General features: G+C 43.8%; 2 protein-coding genes across 2 annotated transcripts in view; both read left to right on the top strand.

Annotated features, from left to right (window-relative positions):
• Window positions 1-259: 259 nt before the first annotated feature.
• On the top strand, window positions 260-1,491 carry npffl (neuropeptide FF-amide peptide precursor like). The gene is made up of 3 exons (XM_076268632.1): window positions 260-400; window positions 714-835; window positions 1,374-1,491. The coding sequence occupies exons 1-3, from the start codon at window positions 260-262 to the stop codon at window positions 1,489-1,491; spliced, it is 381 nt and encodes a 126-aa protein (XP_076124747.1).
• A 5,901-nt stretch (window positions 1,492-7,392) lies between these two features.
• Window positions 7,393-17,037, top strand: part of LOC143103689 (protein phosphatase 1 regulatory subunit 1A-like) — a 20,656-nt gene continuing 11,011 nt past the window's right edge. The window contains exon 1 of the mRNA XM_076267474.1: window positions 7,393-7,473. Coding sequence (XP_076123589.1) covers window positions 7,393-7,473 — 81 coding nt within the window. The remainder of the gene's footprint in view (window positions 7,474-17,037) is intronic.

The following is a 17,037-nucleotide window of genomic DNA, read 5'->3' as shown; positions in this document are numbered from 1 at the left end:
GGCTTCTAGAAGCCTGGTCATCCATTCTGTCTCTTTATCTCCAGGGTCCAAACACAACGAGCATTGCAGGGGTATATAAGGTCCACCACAATGTCCTCCACCACTGAAGTTAGCCTGTGCTGCTGGAGCAGACAAAGTTGCTGTACTATCGATACCCACGTAGAACACAAGCCGAGCGCAGCCGGGTACAAGGCTCTGAGCAACCAGCACTCCCGTTAACAACACCAGTACTAGCACTCTCCTCAGACACCTGAAGAAAATGGAGACGGGATCATGGCTGACTCTGCTTGGGCTCGTCCTGGCTTTGGCTGCGGTGGGGCACTCTATCCAGGAGGAAGGAGCTGGCCAGCACCAGCCCACGGACTCAGAGGAGAATCTGGTGGAGAGGCTGGACGGATTGGTAAGTCTTACTTACTTGCATGGAAAGACCATTTCCAACTACTCCATGCACAGCGTTGGAATAATGTATACTGTAGGAAGTAGGTAGAGTGTGGGTGTAGGAGGAGAAGGTTATGTATGACTTAATAAAATTGTCTTATTTTTTGTTTTTGTTTATTTGACTGAAGTATGACTTCTCATTTGTCTCTATGCTCAGGGGCCATTCTATTGAGTAATGGGTAATGAGTAAATATTTCTTTCTTTTAAACAGTATGCCTTTTATGAAGAACCATTAAAAATGTGTTAATGTGTGAATCTGTGCCCAAACTCTGTAGGACATTGAGGATCCGCTGAGTCGTGCCATTGAGCAACGCCTCTTGTACCCAATCCTTCGCTCCCTTTCCCAGGGCTCCCAGAGATATGGACGCAACCCCTCTGTACTTCACCAGCCACAGAGGTACATCTGCCACTTCACCCATTTCATTCCACACCACCACATTACACTATTATATCCTAGAACAATTCATGTTACTTCAACCCAAGGCACAATTCTTAATAATCATAGGGTATCTTTTGTGGCCTTTCTTTTGCACTGGGGAACTTATTGCCCTCCTATTTATGATGTTGTGTGTGCATATTTTTTGCAGGCATCTGTGGTAGCTGTTATCGTGCCGTAAAAAAAGAAAACAGTATTAAACCTCAGAGGTTTAAGCCTGTTAATGGATTAGGGGGTGCTGGGCTTGAAAATCTCTGTAAGTCTGCACAAAGACTTCTTTTAATGGGACAGATTCCAGCGAATTCTATTTTAGACCTGGCAAACTTCTGTTGAATAATAAAATGAAACAACAGAACACAAACACACAACACAGCAACATATTTATGCAGATCTTTTGGTACTGTAGGCTACTGTGCACTAATGCACTGTGACAGTTCATATGTCTGTCGTGTGAGTTCTGGATCCGGAGGATGTCGAGGGTGCTGTGCTGTTCCCACAGGTTTGGGCGTGGCACTGGAGGAGACGAGGAGCCAGAGAGGATACAATCCCGCGACTGGGAGACCGCCCCTGGTCAAATCTGGAGCATGGCTGTGCCACAGAGATTCGGCCGAAAGTAGAGCAGGAGACTCACGCGACCGACGCGGCCTGAAAGACGGAGAGAGAAGGACCAATTAGGATCAGCTGAATTCCAGGACTGGCAGACAGACATGAATTAATAACACATGCACCAGTTATATTTTTAAAGAAAGGCTTACGCACATCTCACCACCCCACCCTATCTCTCTCTCTCACTCCCAACCTATTGGGCTTGGCACAGAAAACCTTAAACTTAACCTGCATCATGCCATTCGTATTGTAGCCAATCACAAACCTCCACCGCAGTTTTCAGGCTCTCACTCAGCCAGTGGAAAGAAGTTGGCATAGTTTGGAGTGTGTGTGTGTGTACTGGAATGTATGTGCATGCCTACATAGTGCATCTGGTTGGTTTCCTAAATTAACATGCTAAATTGAATGTAATGCAGATGTACAATACAGCAAAATATCATTAGTATGCATTAGTATGTAGCTTTTTCTCATCTCATAGGCTTATGTTGTGAGTGCAAATAAATTGGTTTCTTTAATGAAGGTATGCCCTTGTCTTTACTTACATTTTCTTCACTGTCATCATACAGCAAGTATATTTACCAGAAGCCAGTCATTCTGCAGTAGTCTAACCGCACTCTCCTCTCAGCAGCCCTATAATAGCAACCTGCTGTGCTCAAGTCGAATAGCTCTCTGAGCATAAAACAGGCCATCATATGTCGCAAACCATGACTTCAGAGCCCCGCAAGTCACCGACAGATGTGTTCATTAAGAGTCATCATCACAGGCAATTTTATTTCTTCACATGTGTGGTTGTTATGGTGACAGGTCAGGAGCCTTGACATGCTCACATACAGGAAGCTCAAATTGGCCAAATTGGAAAAAAGTGTGTGTGCAGACAGGAAGGAATGTTATGATAATGACATGAAATGAGGAAATTTAAGAGAGACAATTAAATAAAAAATGTATCATCAGAAGGGTGATACAAATGATAAGGGGTACTAATTTACTGTAAATGTCAATGAGTAGACTTACATAGACTAGATAAAAAATAAGATAAACATATAATCTACAGATACAAAAACAATCAAACAAACAAACAAACAATCTGATCTGTCTCCCTCTCCTTCCCTGTCTGTCACTTTCCAGCCATCTCAGTTAAAGATGACTACAGAAGAAGTTATAGCAGCCTGTCACTTTTCAGATGGATTTGCTGTGACGTAGCCAATCAGCTGCGTGGAACATGGACAGTTTGGCAGGGCTCTACGATGCAACTAAGCAAGAGCACTGCTCACTCTCTCTCTGGCCTGGCTCCTCCCTCCTCACCCTGGCCTGACTCCTCCCTCCTCTCCCTGACTCCTCCCTCCTCTCCCTGGCCCCTCCTTACTCTCCCTGGACTGTCATCTGGAGGGAATGCCCTGCTGGTGGCCTTCCACATGAGGCCAACGCCATTTCACACCTACAGCTCTGTAGTTGTGTACAGTGGGTGTGCTGTGATTGTATATGACAAGTGACAAGTGTGTTCAGTGTGTGTGTGTGTGTGTGTTATTGTATATGTCATGTGTGTGTGTGTGTGTGTGTGTGTGTGTGTGTGGAAATTGAGGTTGTTGGGTTGAGTTGTAAAAGCACTCTCAGAGCTTGTCAGTAATGGTTTCACCACTAATTAAAAGATGCCAGCATGCAATTACTCTACTTTGTGCCGTCTTTGTTTCTGCAGCCAATTACCGCAACGTGAGTATTAACTGCTTCAGACGCCTCCCTCTATTGAACTGACCTTCCGTCTCTGCTTTCCATATGGGAAGAGAGGGAGAGGGGAGGTGAGGATTGCCTGAAAAAAACAAGTGCAATTTATCCTTGTGCTCTCCAATGTTGAAAATGGCATGTTTCCACTTTAAGTGTGGGGGTATGCAGATAATTACAAGATGACAGAGGAATGTGACATTTCAATTTATAATCGGCACTGTGTGTGTGTGTGTGTGTATATATATTGTATGGGTGTGTGTGTGTTTATGTCTTTGTGTGTGTGTGTGTGTGTGTGTGTGTGTGTATTCACGTATGTGTGTGTGCGTGTTTGTGTGTGTATGTGCGTGTGTTCTCGGTGTATATTTATTTGTGTCTCTGGGCCTCTGCAATATTGAATAGTGTGTGTGTGTGTGTGTGTGTGTGTGTGTGTGTGTGTGTGTGTGTGTGTGTGTGTGTGTGTGTGTGTGTGTGAGTGTGTAGGTGTGTAGGTGGCTGCGAGTGTGTGGATATGAATGCATGTAGGTTGATGGTTTTACTGTATATGACCAAAAGTCTACTTTCTACTCTGCTGACTGGTATTTTTTGGATGTATGTGTGTGTGTGTGTGTGTGTGTGTGTGTGTGTTACCCACCTTCCCTACCTCAGCTCTCTCCCCATTTTTTTTCTTTCATTTTGTTGCTGTAGATGACTTTTCCCACCTCTGGTCAGCTGGCACAGATGGATATCACACCCCTTATCTTGTGTAAGAGTGGCAGAACTAAATTGCTTTGGCAGCTGGAAATAGGATGGCACTGTGTTTTCATAAGATATTTCTATAATCGAAAAGAAAAGTCTAGCTAGTGCATTAACTTGTGTGAGAGAGCAAACCTGGCCTAGTAGCTCATGACCATCTCAAAGACTGCACACATTTATTTGCATTTAAATTTAAATTAGAAAAGCTATTGCAACAAAATAAAAACTCAGTTTAAAATAATTGTTTAGGTGTGATATTGCACTGCATAATTATAATCTTATAATAACATAATAATCATATTGGAAACTTCCCTAACTTTGTAGCAGATGAGATATATCCGCCCATGCCCTATTTCCGCCCTTTTACGTGTATGTGTCACTTAATATTCATTTCTATACAAACCAAGATGGCGGATTCCTAAAGAAACGCAAACACCCACACCATAAGTGTATCTAAATTAGCTATGTACCAAAAATTACACTTTACCGTGACCCAAAGCGCTTGGTAAGGCTGCGTGTACAAATCCGAGAATTCTCGGTCTAACCGTTGACGTGCCGTGTGGAAATAGGGCACCCAGCAGCCTAGGACCAAACTCCGAGCACGGTAAACAAAATCGGATTTTGAAGGCAGTAAATGCTCCCGTTAAGAACCAAACCAGATTTTGTTCAAATCTACACACTTATGGCTACTGGAAAATGTAAGGTTCATTTATCAAATGTTATTTTGAAGTATTAAAAAACAGAGGAGCATGGCGTGGATTTAGCAGCCACACAAACTAATGAGAGAGACATGCTGATTGACCCCCACACCTCGGGGATGAGTTGGGATGGAAGGAGGGGGTGGGGGGGTGTTTACAGTAATCGAGACTGATGATAGCAGTAGCAGCATCAGTCTGACAAGCAACAACACTGTGGTATTTAAAAAAGTAATTTTCATACTCTCATAATCGGTTCAGTTCATCTATATATGGTACGTTAAGAGTGCACAGAACACTCCTCTCATAACCTCTGCTTTTAAATTTCTTTGCATTTCAATAGTTTAGTCCCATAATGTGCAGTCAGAGTCTGAAGCAGGAAACATGTTCAAGTGGCACAAAAAGTCACATCAGTGAACAGCCAGTTATTTTCCACTTCTGTCAACATGGAGAGATTGAATGACATCAGTTTTACATAAATCAAGATTTCTTTTCATATGCTGCTTCTGACTGAATATATATATATATATATATATATATATATATATATATATATATATAAATGCCTCGAAATCCTTGAGAGGTTCATTTGCATTCCCTCTCATATATTGTACCTTGAGTTTACATATTCTGCCTGGGCTTGCAGCAAAATGTACTTCACACTGGGATATGTCCTGATTTCTGGGGTAGTCAGCACGTGGTGCAGCTCATTGTGGCTTTGCTGAAGAATTACAATGAGTCTAATGAGTATGAGAAAACTAGAGGGCGGTTCTTTGGCTGCAGGTAACGTGTGCGTGGGTGTGAATGTGTGTGTGTGTGTGTTTGTGTCTGTGTCTGTTTGTGTGTGGTGTGTGTGTGTGTGTGTGTGTGTGTGTGTGTGTGTGTGTGTGTGTGTGTGTGTGTGGGTGTGGGTGAAAGACCTCAGGGTGTATTGCGTAGCTTCTGCAACAAAGTATGTGGCTCTGTGTGTGTGTGGCTTGCCGGTGTTCCGCTTTGAAGACACACACACACACACACACACACACACACACACACCTTGTGGGCCCCTCCTCTGCCCCACCCTGACCTCTCAAAGGAGATGAGGAGTCCTCATTCCCCTCCCCCTCTTGCCCCCTGTATAACACAGGCACTGGCCCTGAACCGAGCACGAGAGGTGTCTCATTTCATCCCCGCATCCCCTTCTCACAGTCCCACATTTGGACAGACTCGTCCACCACGCAGTGAGGAAGTCAAAAAGCCCTCCTCTCCCCACCTGAAGTCGTGCTTCGTGCTGATGTGCATAGACAGATCGCTGAGGGAGGGGGTTCTCCTATCTAAAAATGCCTCCTCCATCAGCGGCTCCTACACAGTCCTCATCAACCCTACTCGTGCTTCACTCTGACTCAGTGGCCTCGACGGATTCGACGTAAATAGACCGGCCTTCCTACACCCTTATTACACTGTGGTGCCATATTTGATCTATGAGAAATCAAAGATTGGTAATTAGGCATTCTAACACCTGTTTTAATTACCTGAATAACCAAGCCATGCTTTATTTCTGTGTCGCCTCTTGACTAATGCTTTCTGTACACTATCATTATCGTTGTGTTGAATTGCTTTTACCAAGTACCACTAATGGAACAAGTAATTGATTGAAAAGTGAGAGCAGCACAATCATTTGTACTGGACAGCTCTGCTGCTGAAATGGGATGTGGATACCGTGTCAGGGGGGTTCAGTTTCCCGCTGTTGATCTGTCATGGCCACCACAAGAGCCAGCTGACAGCTTAGCAGAGAGATCCTCACGGCTCACTGGCTCTGACTCTTTAGCCCTCTCCGATGCTGGGCAATCAACGTCTCAAAGCAGTCAAGCAACACCACGGCTCCCCCATCAGCTACACTGGTGTGATGCTACTCTAGAGTTGCAGTTACAAATAAAGATAAAACACAAGTGAAAGGTACACAAGTGAAATTTAATGTCAAATAAACTATTTCTATAATCTTTTCATAGAAAGAGTACTACAATTCTACTTAATGTACTAGTAAGATATGACAGAAGAAAAAAACAGAATATGTTTGTTTTGTAGTCAAGATGATGCTTAAAAACACCTGCACTGTGCACAAAACAGGCTCATTAGTAAGGCTGAGAAGAGTTAAAGAGATTCTGAACCACAATCTGCATTAAGTGATACTCCCGATGCCCGCCAGCCAATAGCAAGGCAGAGACAGGATAAAAAGGAGGAGCTAAGCCAGAGGGGGAGGCAGAGCTGCCGAATGAGAGGATGAGAAAAAGAGGGGAGGGGGGCGACACATAAGGGAGGTAGAGAGAGAGAGAGAGAGAGAGGGAGCGAGAGAGGTGATCAGTAGCTGAATGTCCTTGGCACTGCGCTGAGCTGAGAGAAGAGGAGAGGAGCCAAACAGAGGGAAGGAGGAGTGAGGAGCCGGGAGACTTCATTTAACAAGGGAGGCCGCGCAGGGATCCACCGGGATAAAGAGGAGACGCAATTGTGCCAGACAGCGTGGAATTAGGGGAGACCTGGGAGGACAGAAAGGGAAGAACACAGAACACAGAACACAGAACACAGAACACAGAACACAGAATCCGCTCACTGCAGCTGCTTCTCTCTCTTCATCACGTCCAGAAAGCCCTCTCCCTCCCCTCTCTCACTCTCACACAGCAGCACCACTTGTTTATCTGTCCTCTGCTCACCCCTCTCTCTCTCTCTCTCTCTTTTTCTTTCTATCTTTCGGTCATTCTCTCTATACTTCCATCCATTCCTCTTCTTAAAATGGAGACCGGGAGCCCGCGCAAGATTCAATTCACTGTGCCACTCCTCGACTCTCACCTGGACCCGGAGGCAGCTGAACAGGTGAGCTGAGTGTGTGTGTGTGTGTGTGTGTGTATCTGTGTGTGTGTGTGTCTGAGAGAGAGATAAAGCGAGTGAGAGACAAAAGAGCCCAAGGTATTGTAGGTGTTCAATGCTGATATGACTCACCGTGCACCAGAACCTCATATCTTTTCAAGAGTGCACTTGAGCAAGTGTTTTAATACCATTTGAGTGGATAACGAAATTGTGTGTGCAATTGCTGGTTACATCCGCATATCCCCACCACACACACACACACACACACACACACACACACACACACACACACACACACACACACACACACACACACACACACACACACACACACACACACACACACACACATTGGAGATCATAGTTGTGTCATAAACACCACTCTGGATGCGCTTGCTTGTTGTCACTGCTCCGAGGTTGCTCCGACAGCCACACAATCCTCCAGGGGCTCTGGGTCAGGCAGCTGTGAGCTGATTTGTTAGTCCATTGTGCTCCCCGTGTCTGCGCTGATCTCCTGTCAGACAGGTAGGGTATTATAAAGCTGAAGAAAGTTCTGCAGGGACCACGGTGAATAGGATGAGGTGTCCGCCGACAGGATCTTAGCAAAGGAAACATCTGATTGAGTGCAGTTAATGAATTTAACATGAATGAAGTTGCACATTTATAATGAATGAGAGGCTTTAAAAGGAAACATTTACAAGACTCAAGCTATCTCCCTTCCTTCTACTTGGATGACTCAGATCAGATATATGAGATGTGAGGAGATAAAAGATAGATGTTAAAATCCAGAATATGACTTTTTAAACCTCAACATTTGAGGTGTGTAAGATGAACACATACTACGTTCTCACTTAAATCTCTCTTATATTAATATTTGTGAAGTGTGAATGATCCTGGACTGTGCTATATGATAACAAAGAGACACAGTATACTTGGCTATAAAACAGATTGTAATAATGAATGACTGCAACCACTTAACCACCACTTCACGATGGTTGTGCACTGGTGTTCAAGGGAAGCCCGGGGCCAAGGCGAGACAAATGAGCCGCGGAAAACATGTTAGCGACCCCGGTCCTTGGGCAGCGAAACTTAATCCTGGAGTAGCTTCATTGATCCTGCTGTAAATAAACTCAGAAAGAAAACCTCTGGAGACCCCCTCTTTCTCTCCCTCATTTTCCTCCCTCCCTCTCTCTCTCTCTCTCTCTCTCTCTCTCTCTCATTCTCCGCGTCAGAGGCAGAGCCCCCACGCAAATGCAGGATGCTGAGTCCATGTGTTGCTGCTGCTGAGAGTTGCTGAGGAGAGGAAAAATGTCAACACCCCGCTTGCTTCTCCTGGTCATTAAAAAGACACCATCTGCACAATTGTAAAATATGGTCCATCTGGTGCTGATGTTAATACAAGGTCCTTTTGCAAGGGATTGCTACAGTCTTTTAAGCAAATCGAGCAAGTCCCTCCAAATGAGAAGGGGGATAGTGTGTTGATCTTGAGGTCCTTTACTGTATATACTGTATTACTGGTGAGTGCCATGAAAAGTGCACGGAAGACATCTCAGCTCTCCCCAGACATTGGGAAGATGAGAGCGCTAACGTTATTGTAATGTGGAACAAAAGCAGCTCTGCAGAGCTGATTGATTTTGCCCAGAGGATGGGAGGCAAAATTAGCCCATTCCCAGCTTACAGTATGATTGAAGCAGGCTTGTAATGAACTCTTTATCAGCTTTTAATTAGCGCACGGGGACCCAGCAGAGACTATCAATGTCCACAGATCTGACTGTGAGTGTTGCATAGTTCTGATCGATTATCATTCATGTCCATGCTGGGTCTGCTTTTAGTGGATTAGCATTACTTCACTGCCCTGGTGCATTAAGTGTTTTTGTTTGTTTTTTGTTTGTTTCTGGGCTTATTTTGATATTTGGAACATCCTCTTATCTAAAGCAGAGCAGAGAACAGTTAGACTCTGCATTAATTATGAGAAAGATCAAGCTCTGATGGCAGCTTCGCTAGCCTGCTGCACCACGCTCTCTGCAGAAGCTGGGCGCTGCTGTCTCTTCTGGCAAGTTTGATTCCTGTGTCTCACCAGAAGAAATCTAGTTTTTGGCTCCCCAAGGTGTCTTAGCTTCACTGGGCACAAGCTGCCTAACCAGGGATCCTCAGGAGAACCTTGGTTCCTTGCCAGACCATTTTTTGTCGGGATTTGTAATTCATGTTTGTGAGTGTGTGTGTGTGTGTGTGTGTGTGTGTGTGTGTGTGTGTCTGTGTGTGTGTGTGTGTGTGTGTGTGTGTGTGTGTGTGTGTGTGTCTGTGTGTCTGTCTGTGTGTGTGTGTGTGTGTGTACTGAGGCATCACGCCACCACTGCTCACCCCACTGCTTAGGTGTTAGGAGTGCAGTGGCGGGTTGCCTTGGACCATCCATCATCCCCTGCTGTACTACGGCCTCCTGACAGCCCACCCAGCAAGTGGACAGCACCTCGGCAGCACTGCCTGTCAGAGTGGCCTCGCTCTGGGGGAGAGTGGTCTCTATCAGACCCTACCACTCCGGGCCCCTCTTAATACGCTGGCTGTCCACCTTAAACCTGTAAAGCGGAACAAGAAGATATACTTGTTATCCCCACAGGATGGGTCTATCTGTCTTAAGCACTAGTGTTAGATGCCCAGTATAAAATGGAGCATTTATAAGCTGATTTACAATAATATAATGTCAAGTTTTCTTTCATTACAATTCAGGTGGATTGGATCTAAAAAATACTGCATTTTACAATCTGCATTCAAAATGTACAATTTGCATTTTATAATGAACATGTATACAGATAACATCATGGTTTGATATTTCATAACCAAGTCATCATGACAGTAATGAATGGGTAATGAATGAGCTGAAGACTTCAGCGTGTGCTGATGATTTATTTCCCAGGGCGCTTTGATTTGCACCCATTATGATGATATTTACATTCAATTCATGCAAGAAAATCCCTCTTTTTACTCAGATATGATTATTATTGGTGGAGTGGAACAGACTATCTCAATCTACTGTACATGTTTTGCTGATCTTCTAAAGTAGTTTGATTAGCATCACATTCTGGTGTCTTAAATTGTCCCTCAAAGATCTTTTGTGTAGATTTCACACATGGTCCAAATAGTGGAAATCATATACTGTATTGTGGTCTTTCTGTACAGTCCATCACCGATCAATCATACAGCCACGATGTAATTAGGTCATCAATGTCATTCAGCACATTTAGCATGCCCTGTAAATACATAGCGACACTTGCTTGTTCATGATGTAAAGAAGATACATGGGTCATGTTTCAGATTAAGTGGTTTCTGTAACAGTAACTTTACATTGGACCCCTGTTGAAACGCTGTTATAACATGAGCAGCGTGAAGAGAGGATTATCTGCCCCCCTTGAGCAGTCAGGCAGAAGGAAAACGCATCACCATGATGTTCAAAAGCGCGGGTTCAGTTCTCATGGTGCTGCGGTGGAGTAATGGTGACAAAAAGCTACTACACACACACACACACACACACACACACACACACACACTATGATGTTTGTACATCCAGCAACACCCAGCTGCACTAAACACCCAGTCTGATGCTCGGGGGAGTTGTGCGTCACATGACCAAGATCACTGAGATAAAAAAGAGCGGGCGGGTTTTCTTGGCACTTGCCACTGAAGTAAAACAGATGGAAGCTTTGAGAGGGGCAGGGTGCCTTCACAGCAGGAGCCTCGGAAAAAACCCCGCTCTTTATTGGCTTCATCTTACACTTCTGAATGAAAAGCAACATATTCCGCTCAGTTCAGTAAACAACAAAATGATGAAAACATATTGGGGGAAAAAAAACCTCGTCCATGCAGAGAGAGGAGAGTTTTTGTGAGAGATATAGTTCACTTCTCTATTTTATTTCATGTTTAATTCATTTGAAATGAATGTGCTCTCAGAGTGACCAGGACTGACCTCACAGGCTGCATTGTGCTCCGTGCATAAGACTAGTCTCTGGAGGAGACGCTGCAATTCAAACGGAGGATTCTTTCCTGCTGGCCATTCCTCTGCTGGAGAGTGGGGGGCAGTGGCTCTTTGTTGCAAGAATGCAGCAGTGCATTTCTAAGCAGAGTGGGCAGACAAGCCCCGAGCTTACAAAGCCAAACCCATGGGGCTAAGATTTGTGTGTGTGTGTGTGTGTGTGTGTGTGTGTGTGTGTACAGTATGTGTGTGTATTTGTGCGTTTGTGTGTGTGGGTGTGGTGTGGTGTGGTGTGTGTGTGTGTGTGTGTGTGTGTGTGTGTGTGTGTGTATTTGTGCGTTTGTGTGTGTGGGTGTGGTGTGGTGTGGTGTGGTGTGTGTGTGTGTGTGTGTGTGTGTGTGTGTGTGTGTGTGTGTGTGTGTGAGTGTGAGTGAGTGAGTGTGTATTTGTATTTGTCTGCACGTCTTTTTGTGCCAGTTTTGCCAGCGTCAATAATTGCATTATAATTGATGTAGAAATGACTGTGAAATGTCAAGCAAATCTTACTATTTGAAGACTGTGTGTGTGTGTGTAAGCCAATAGGTCTGGACTATCAAGCATGCTTGCCTTGCCCCTCCTACATAAACAGTAAGAAAAGGAGATCAGAGGAGTTCAGCAGTATCTTTTCTTTACAATGTCATGCTATAAATGAGCCTGTAGGTGAGGTTGTGGTACCGTTTTGTACAGCAAATCAGATTTGCATCTTAGAAAGCTCCTTCCAGGGCAATAACAGCACCCCCACAACTATAACCAAGGCAAGGATGCCTCCATCTTTATCAGTACAACTGCCATCATTGCGATGGATTATCGCAATACTGTGGAAAACAGGCAGAACAGTACAAGTCTACCCTGCAGACACAGAAATCAACTTACTAGCCAAAATGATCACTGAAGAGAAAGAAGGAGAAAGAATGGGCCTTCAGACCATCTCCTTCACTAAGGAGAAAGAATGGGCCTTCAGACCATTGCAACACAACGACTCACAAGACACATCTATTGCTGCCCATTCCACCTCCGTGCAGAAGAAGATGCAATGATACAGTAAGCTTCTCTGTCAGGAAGTGAGGCTAATCACTTTGTGTGTTTCAGTGTGAAACTAGGACAGTTGCATCATTCTGCATAAGGGCCATATTGCACTCTGAGTCAGTGGTAGGAAAGGGGGTTTTGAACTCCGCCTGTCTCTCTCGGAGTCTGGCTATCGTAGGGGCGAGGATCCAGGTCCACCGCCCTCTGAATACTCAATTAGTTTCATTAACGAGGCCAGGGACAAAAGGAGATGCACTCCTCTTCCTGGAGAAGCCCTTGTTAAGAGGCAATTCTAAAGGAGGAGAGGAAATAGCTTCGGCTTTGTTTGTTCACACACAGGGCTCACACTGTGTGGGGCATGCTGCAGAGTTTAGTTAATGAAGCTCTCTTGTGCATGTGTCTTACCGAGAGCATGATGCAGCCTGAGAGAGTGATCCACAGATGTGTGAAGGAAAACAAAATTGCATATTGCACTGCATCAAGGAGGGAGGGGGGGTTGATACAAACCAATATCCTGACTGCAGTTGTGAAGAACTCCTGAGAGGTTATATGAGGATGGAGCACTTGTATCTGTCTCTGTTGGCAGATGCAGGTGAGCATCAGAAAAATGTGCTGTAATGTCCACAATCGTTGTTATGACACATAAATGCTCACTGACTCACTGGTTTCTTAGTGTGTTTGTTCGTAGCCGCATAGACTGTAACAGCAGGTGAAATTACAATAGAGTCAATTGAGGTTATGCACTGTGTGAACAAAGATGATGCAAGGTGTCTCCTTTTACAAATTGCCCAATGTAACATGACAACTGTCCATGTCAAAAGTAAACTGCTGCATGTCTCTTTCTCCTTGCCATATGGTGAAAGACAAATTATGCAAATGGAGGGGGACCTTTTGGAGGTTTTGGAATGACTTGTGGAGGCATAGGCCTACTGTAAGACTTTGGCAGCCTCAGTCTGCAGTGTGTTCACATGTTTTGAGATAGAAGTGAGACTTTGCAGTAACATCCAAAGGTTTACTTTTTGGTGTCAAACAGTTATGACAGTTATGATTGGTAGGGTAATATAGGGTAAGTGAGTCAAGATCAACTTTGATAGCATCTCTCTGTATCTGCTATGTGTGAAGAGTTCTGCAGTTGTATCAGCATTGTCAATCTCAGTGAAGCACCATAATGTGCCAGCACAGGAATAATACTGTGTATGTCACGCCATCTGAAGGTGCCCGGGTAGTGAGAGATCGTGTCAATGTTTAAACACTCGAGCTGTGAGAGCCTGAGTCAGTCTGGGAGAGGTTACACGAGGCTACGCTAACACTCGGAGGTGATCTGAGGTTGCATGTCCTATGCGAGCGAGCAGCACGTGTAAGTGAATCCTGATGGAAGGTGGGGGAGAGCACGCACACACACACACACACACACACTGGTCTTGGCTTGCTCTGTCTGCAGGGGGAGGCCGACCGGCCCCCTGACTGAGTTTCAGCTTGGCTCAGCAGCCCGACCCGAGTCCGTCAACAACGCCAGCCAGCCAGCGGAGCACAAACACACACACAGTCAGTTCAAGGTGCTCCGCCACAATGCTACCGGGTGATTGGAAGTGTAGACTAGAACTAATGCTCACTCTCTGATTCCTGTGTGTGTGTGTGTGTATCTAAACCCAGATTTAGTTGTAATAAATATGTTAGGTGGTCACTACTAATGTTTGTGTGTTTTGTGAAAACTCTATGTCATAACTAAAAGAAATGAGTTGATTGTACTATTTAAGTGAAATATACAGTGCACTGATCATGTTAAGCAGAGACAACGATAAATGTTATGTTTTTGCAAGGCAGAGGAGGGGTCTAAAAAAATTCTGCCCATCAACCGTTCCTCCTGCTTCTCAGTCCAGATGAATGACTCCTTGCCTCCTGTTGCTGTGACAAATAGGCTACTACATCAAATGGTGGGTGAACTTTCTGATGAACTTGTTGAAAGATTAAAATTCTGATGAAATAACCGAAAATTATGTTCAGTTTGACCAATAGTTAGCTAAATGTTTGTTTACGTGATTAACTTACATTAACCTGAGAAAAGTAAGGTAACATTAGCTCCGTTGTTAGCATGCTAGTAGTCTTTCGGACAGTTAGCTCATGGTAGCTACCTTCCAATGGGTGTGTATGCCAGATTATAACAATATCACATATGTTTTCGTGTAAATATACTTGTCTTGGTGCTACTAAGTTTAATTCAGACTTTATCATTGAAATAGGTATTTGTGTCTGTAGACAGTTTTAGCTAACCATAGCAACACATGTTGGTTAGCTTTTGGCTAATGTTAGCCGATGTCCATTCACTTATTTGTTGCATTCATAGGTGATATAACAAACTTTTATTTCAACTGTGTAAATGAACATGGACTAAAAAATTGTTTTCTTATGTTCTTTTTTATAGGTTCTTCGTCTTTTTTTATAGGTTCTTCATCTACAGTGGATGTGGAATATTTATGAGTTTAAATGTTGTTTGTTCATGTTTTATCAATAATAAAAGGCATTCCTATACATTGATGAATTTCTTTTCAATTTTTAATAAAACAATTAAATTAATACAGTACCCTAATCTTAAAATAAAAAAAACAATAGGCCTATCTACAGAACTTAGTTCATATTTTAATGAATTTGTTAACATGCATTTTAACCTAGTTATTTTATACAACTGCAACTTCTGAAACAATAAGTTAAGTGAACTAAAGATTTTTAGTAAAGACTACTAATGTAAGCTTAATTTGTCTACAGCATCAACATAAGGTTGTTAGTTGACACAACTAAACATGTTTAGTTTTATGTTTTGTAAAAACTAGAATGGTTTAAGGCAATCGGTTTCCACGCAATTTTCTAGTAATGACAACTAGTTCGGGTTTAGAGTGTATGTGTGTGTGTCTACGCCATTTGGGGGAATCTGAAGGATTTATTGTTTGGTATTGCCCCTTATAACTGCATTATCATGTGCTAATAGATTATTCTCTGTGGTCTTAGCTGCTGGCTCTTTAAAGGCAGTAGCCATTAGGCTTGTATTTCGGAAAGGTCTGCATGTGCAAACACATCCACACACTTGCTATCAGCTGCAAAAGAGAAAAATGCCCAAGCTAACCTTTTAGTAGAACATACTGAGGATTGCACCTTTTACATGAGCGAAACAACGTAGGCCATGGCTATGTTCAGGGTCTATTGGGACACTGTGTTTGTGCTGGTAATATCACCTTTAGTACATCAGAAGCAAGTACTCAGTAAAGATTTAGGCAAAGCCAGCAACTTTTCTGTTATTATGACCGCCGCGCAGCGAAGCGGCGGTCATATAGGTTTAGTCAGATTTTTTTTTTTTCGCATGTCCAAATTTCCGTCAAGGATTCCCGGGACACTGAAAGACCGGGGTAGATGAAACTTGGTGGGCATGTAAACCCATATGGATAGCATGGAACTATCGTTTTTCGTTTTGATCTGTAGCCCCCCCGCTGGACTGCACCCCCCGAAAGGAGGGTAGGGCAGACACAGTTTTCTGTGAATATCTCGAGAACCGTAAGGTTTAGGAGGACCATTATTTTTTGTATATTGATCTCAAGGGGCCATGTCGACCCATTCCATAACCACTCATTTCATGTATAGCGCCACCTAGTTAAACACAAAAAAGTAAAAATGAGGTGTTGTAATCGCAGGTATCTGTGACCTAACATAGTCAAAACTGCACGAAATTGGAAGTGTAGGATCATTATGACACCCTCTGAATGCACGCCAAGTTTCGTGGAATTCCGTTCATGGGGGGCCACACAATAAATTAATTTATGTTACTATGCCAACTGGCCTGTAGGTGGCCGGAGACAGTTTTCTGTGAATATCTCGAGAACCATAGGGCCTAGGAGGTCCACCTTTTTTTGTATGTTGGTCTTAAGGGGGCATGTCAACCCATCCCATTACCACTTATTTCATGTATAGCGCCACCTAGTTAAAAATTAAAAAGCAAAAAATTAGGTGTTTTCATCACAATATCTCTGGCTGACATGGTCAAAACTACACGAAATTGAAAGTGTAGGATCATTATGACACCCTCCGAATGCATGCCAAGTTTTGTGAACTTTCGTTCATGGGGGGCCTTACAATAAAATAATTTATGTGTACATTTAGTGACCGTACACCAACAAGGATTCCCGGGACACTGAAAGACCGGGGTACACGAAACTTGGTGGGCATGTAACCCCACATGGATAGCATGGAACCATCGTTTTTCGTTTTGATCTGTAGCCCCCCCGCTGTACTGGACCCCCCGAAAAGAGGGTAGGGCAGACACAGTTTTCTGTGAATATCTTGAGAACCGTAGGGCCTAGGATGACCAATTTTTTCCGTATGTTTGCCTCCAGGGGTCATGTTAACCCATTCCATGTGCACACATGTGCATAAACAGATACACACGCACACACATACATTCACAGTAATCATACGTATGACACATACTCACACAGTAGACATATGCACGCATGCATGCACATGCACAAACACACATACGCAGGCAAACACACAAG

The sequence above is a fragment of the Alosa pseudoharengus genome, unplaced genomic scaffold (assembly GCF_046254945.1).
Source record: "Alosa pseudoharengus isolate Yale_2024_CS ecotype anadromous, Long Island Sound unplaced genomic scaffold, YU_APseudo_1.1 YU_APseudo_1.1_scf_5, whole genome shotgun sequence".
Classification (NCBI taxonomy): domain Eukaryota; kingdom Metazoa; phylum Chordata; class Actinopteri; order Clupeiformes; family Clupeidae; genus Alosa; species Alosa pseudoharengus.
The sequence above is the reverse complement of the archived record's forward strand: the minus strand, read 5'-3'. Positions and strand labels throughout refer to the sequence as shown.

What these genes read in the sequence shown, in the direction of transcription:
- npffl (XM_076268632.1), top strand. Translation starts at nt 260, where the DNA reads ATGGAGACGGGATCATGGCTGACTCTGCTTGGGCTCGTCCTGGCTTTG. An exon ending in TGGAGAGGCTGGACGGATTG is followed by an intron (nt 401 to 713) that starts GTAAGTCTTACT and finishes CAAACTCTGTAG; the next exon opens with GACATTGAGGATCCGCTGAG. An exon ending in GTACTTCACCAGCCACAGAG is followed by an intron (nt 836 to 1,373) that starts GTACATCTGCCA and finishes CTGTTCCCACAG; the next exon opens with GTTTGGGCGTGGCACTGGAG.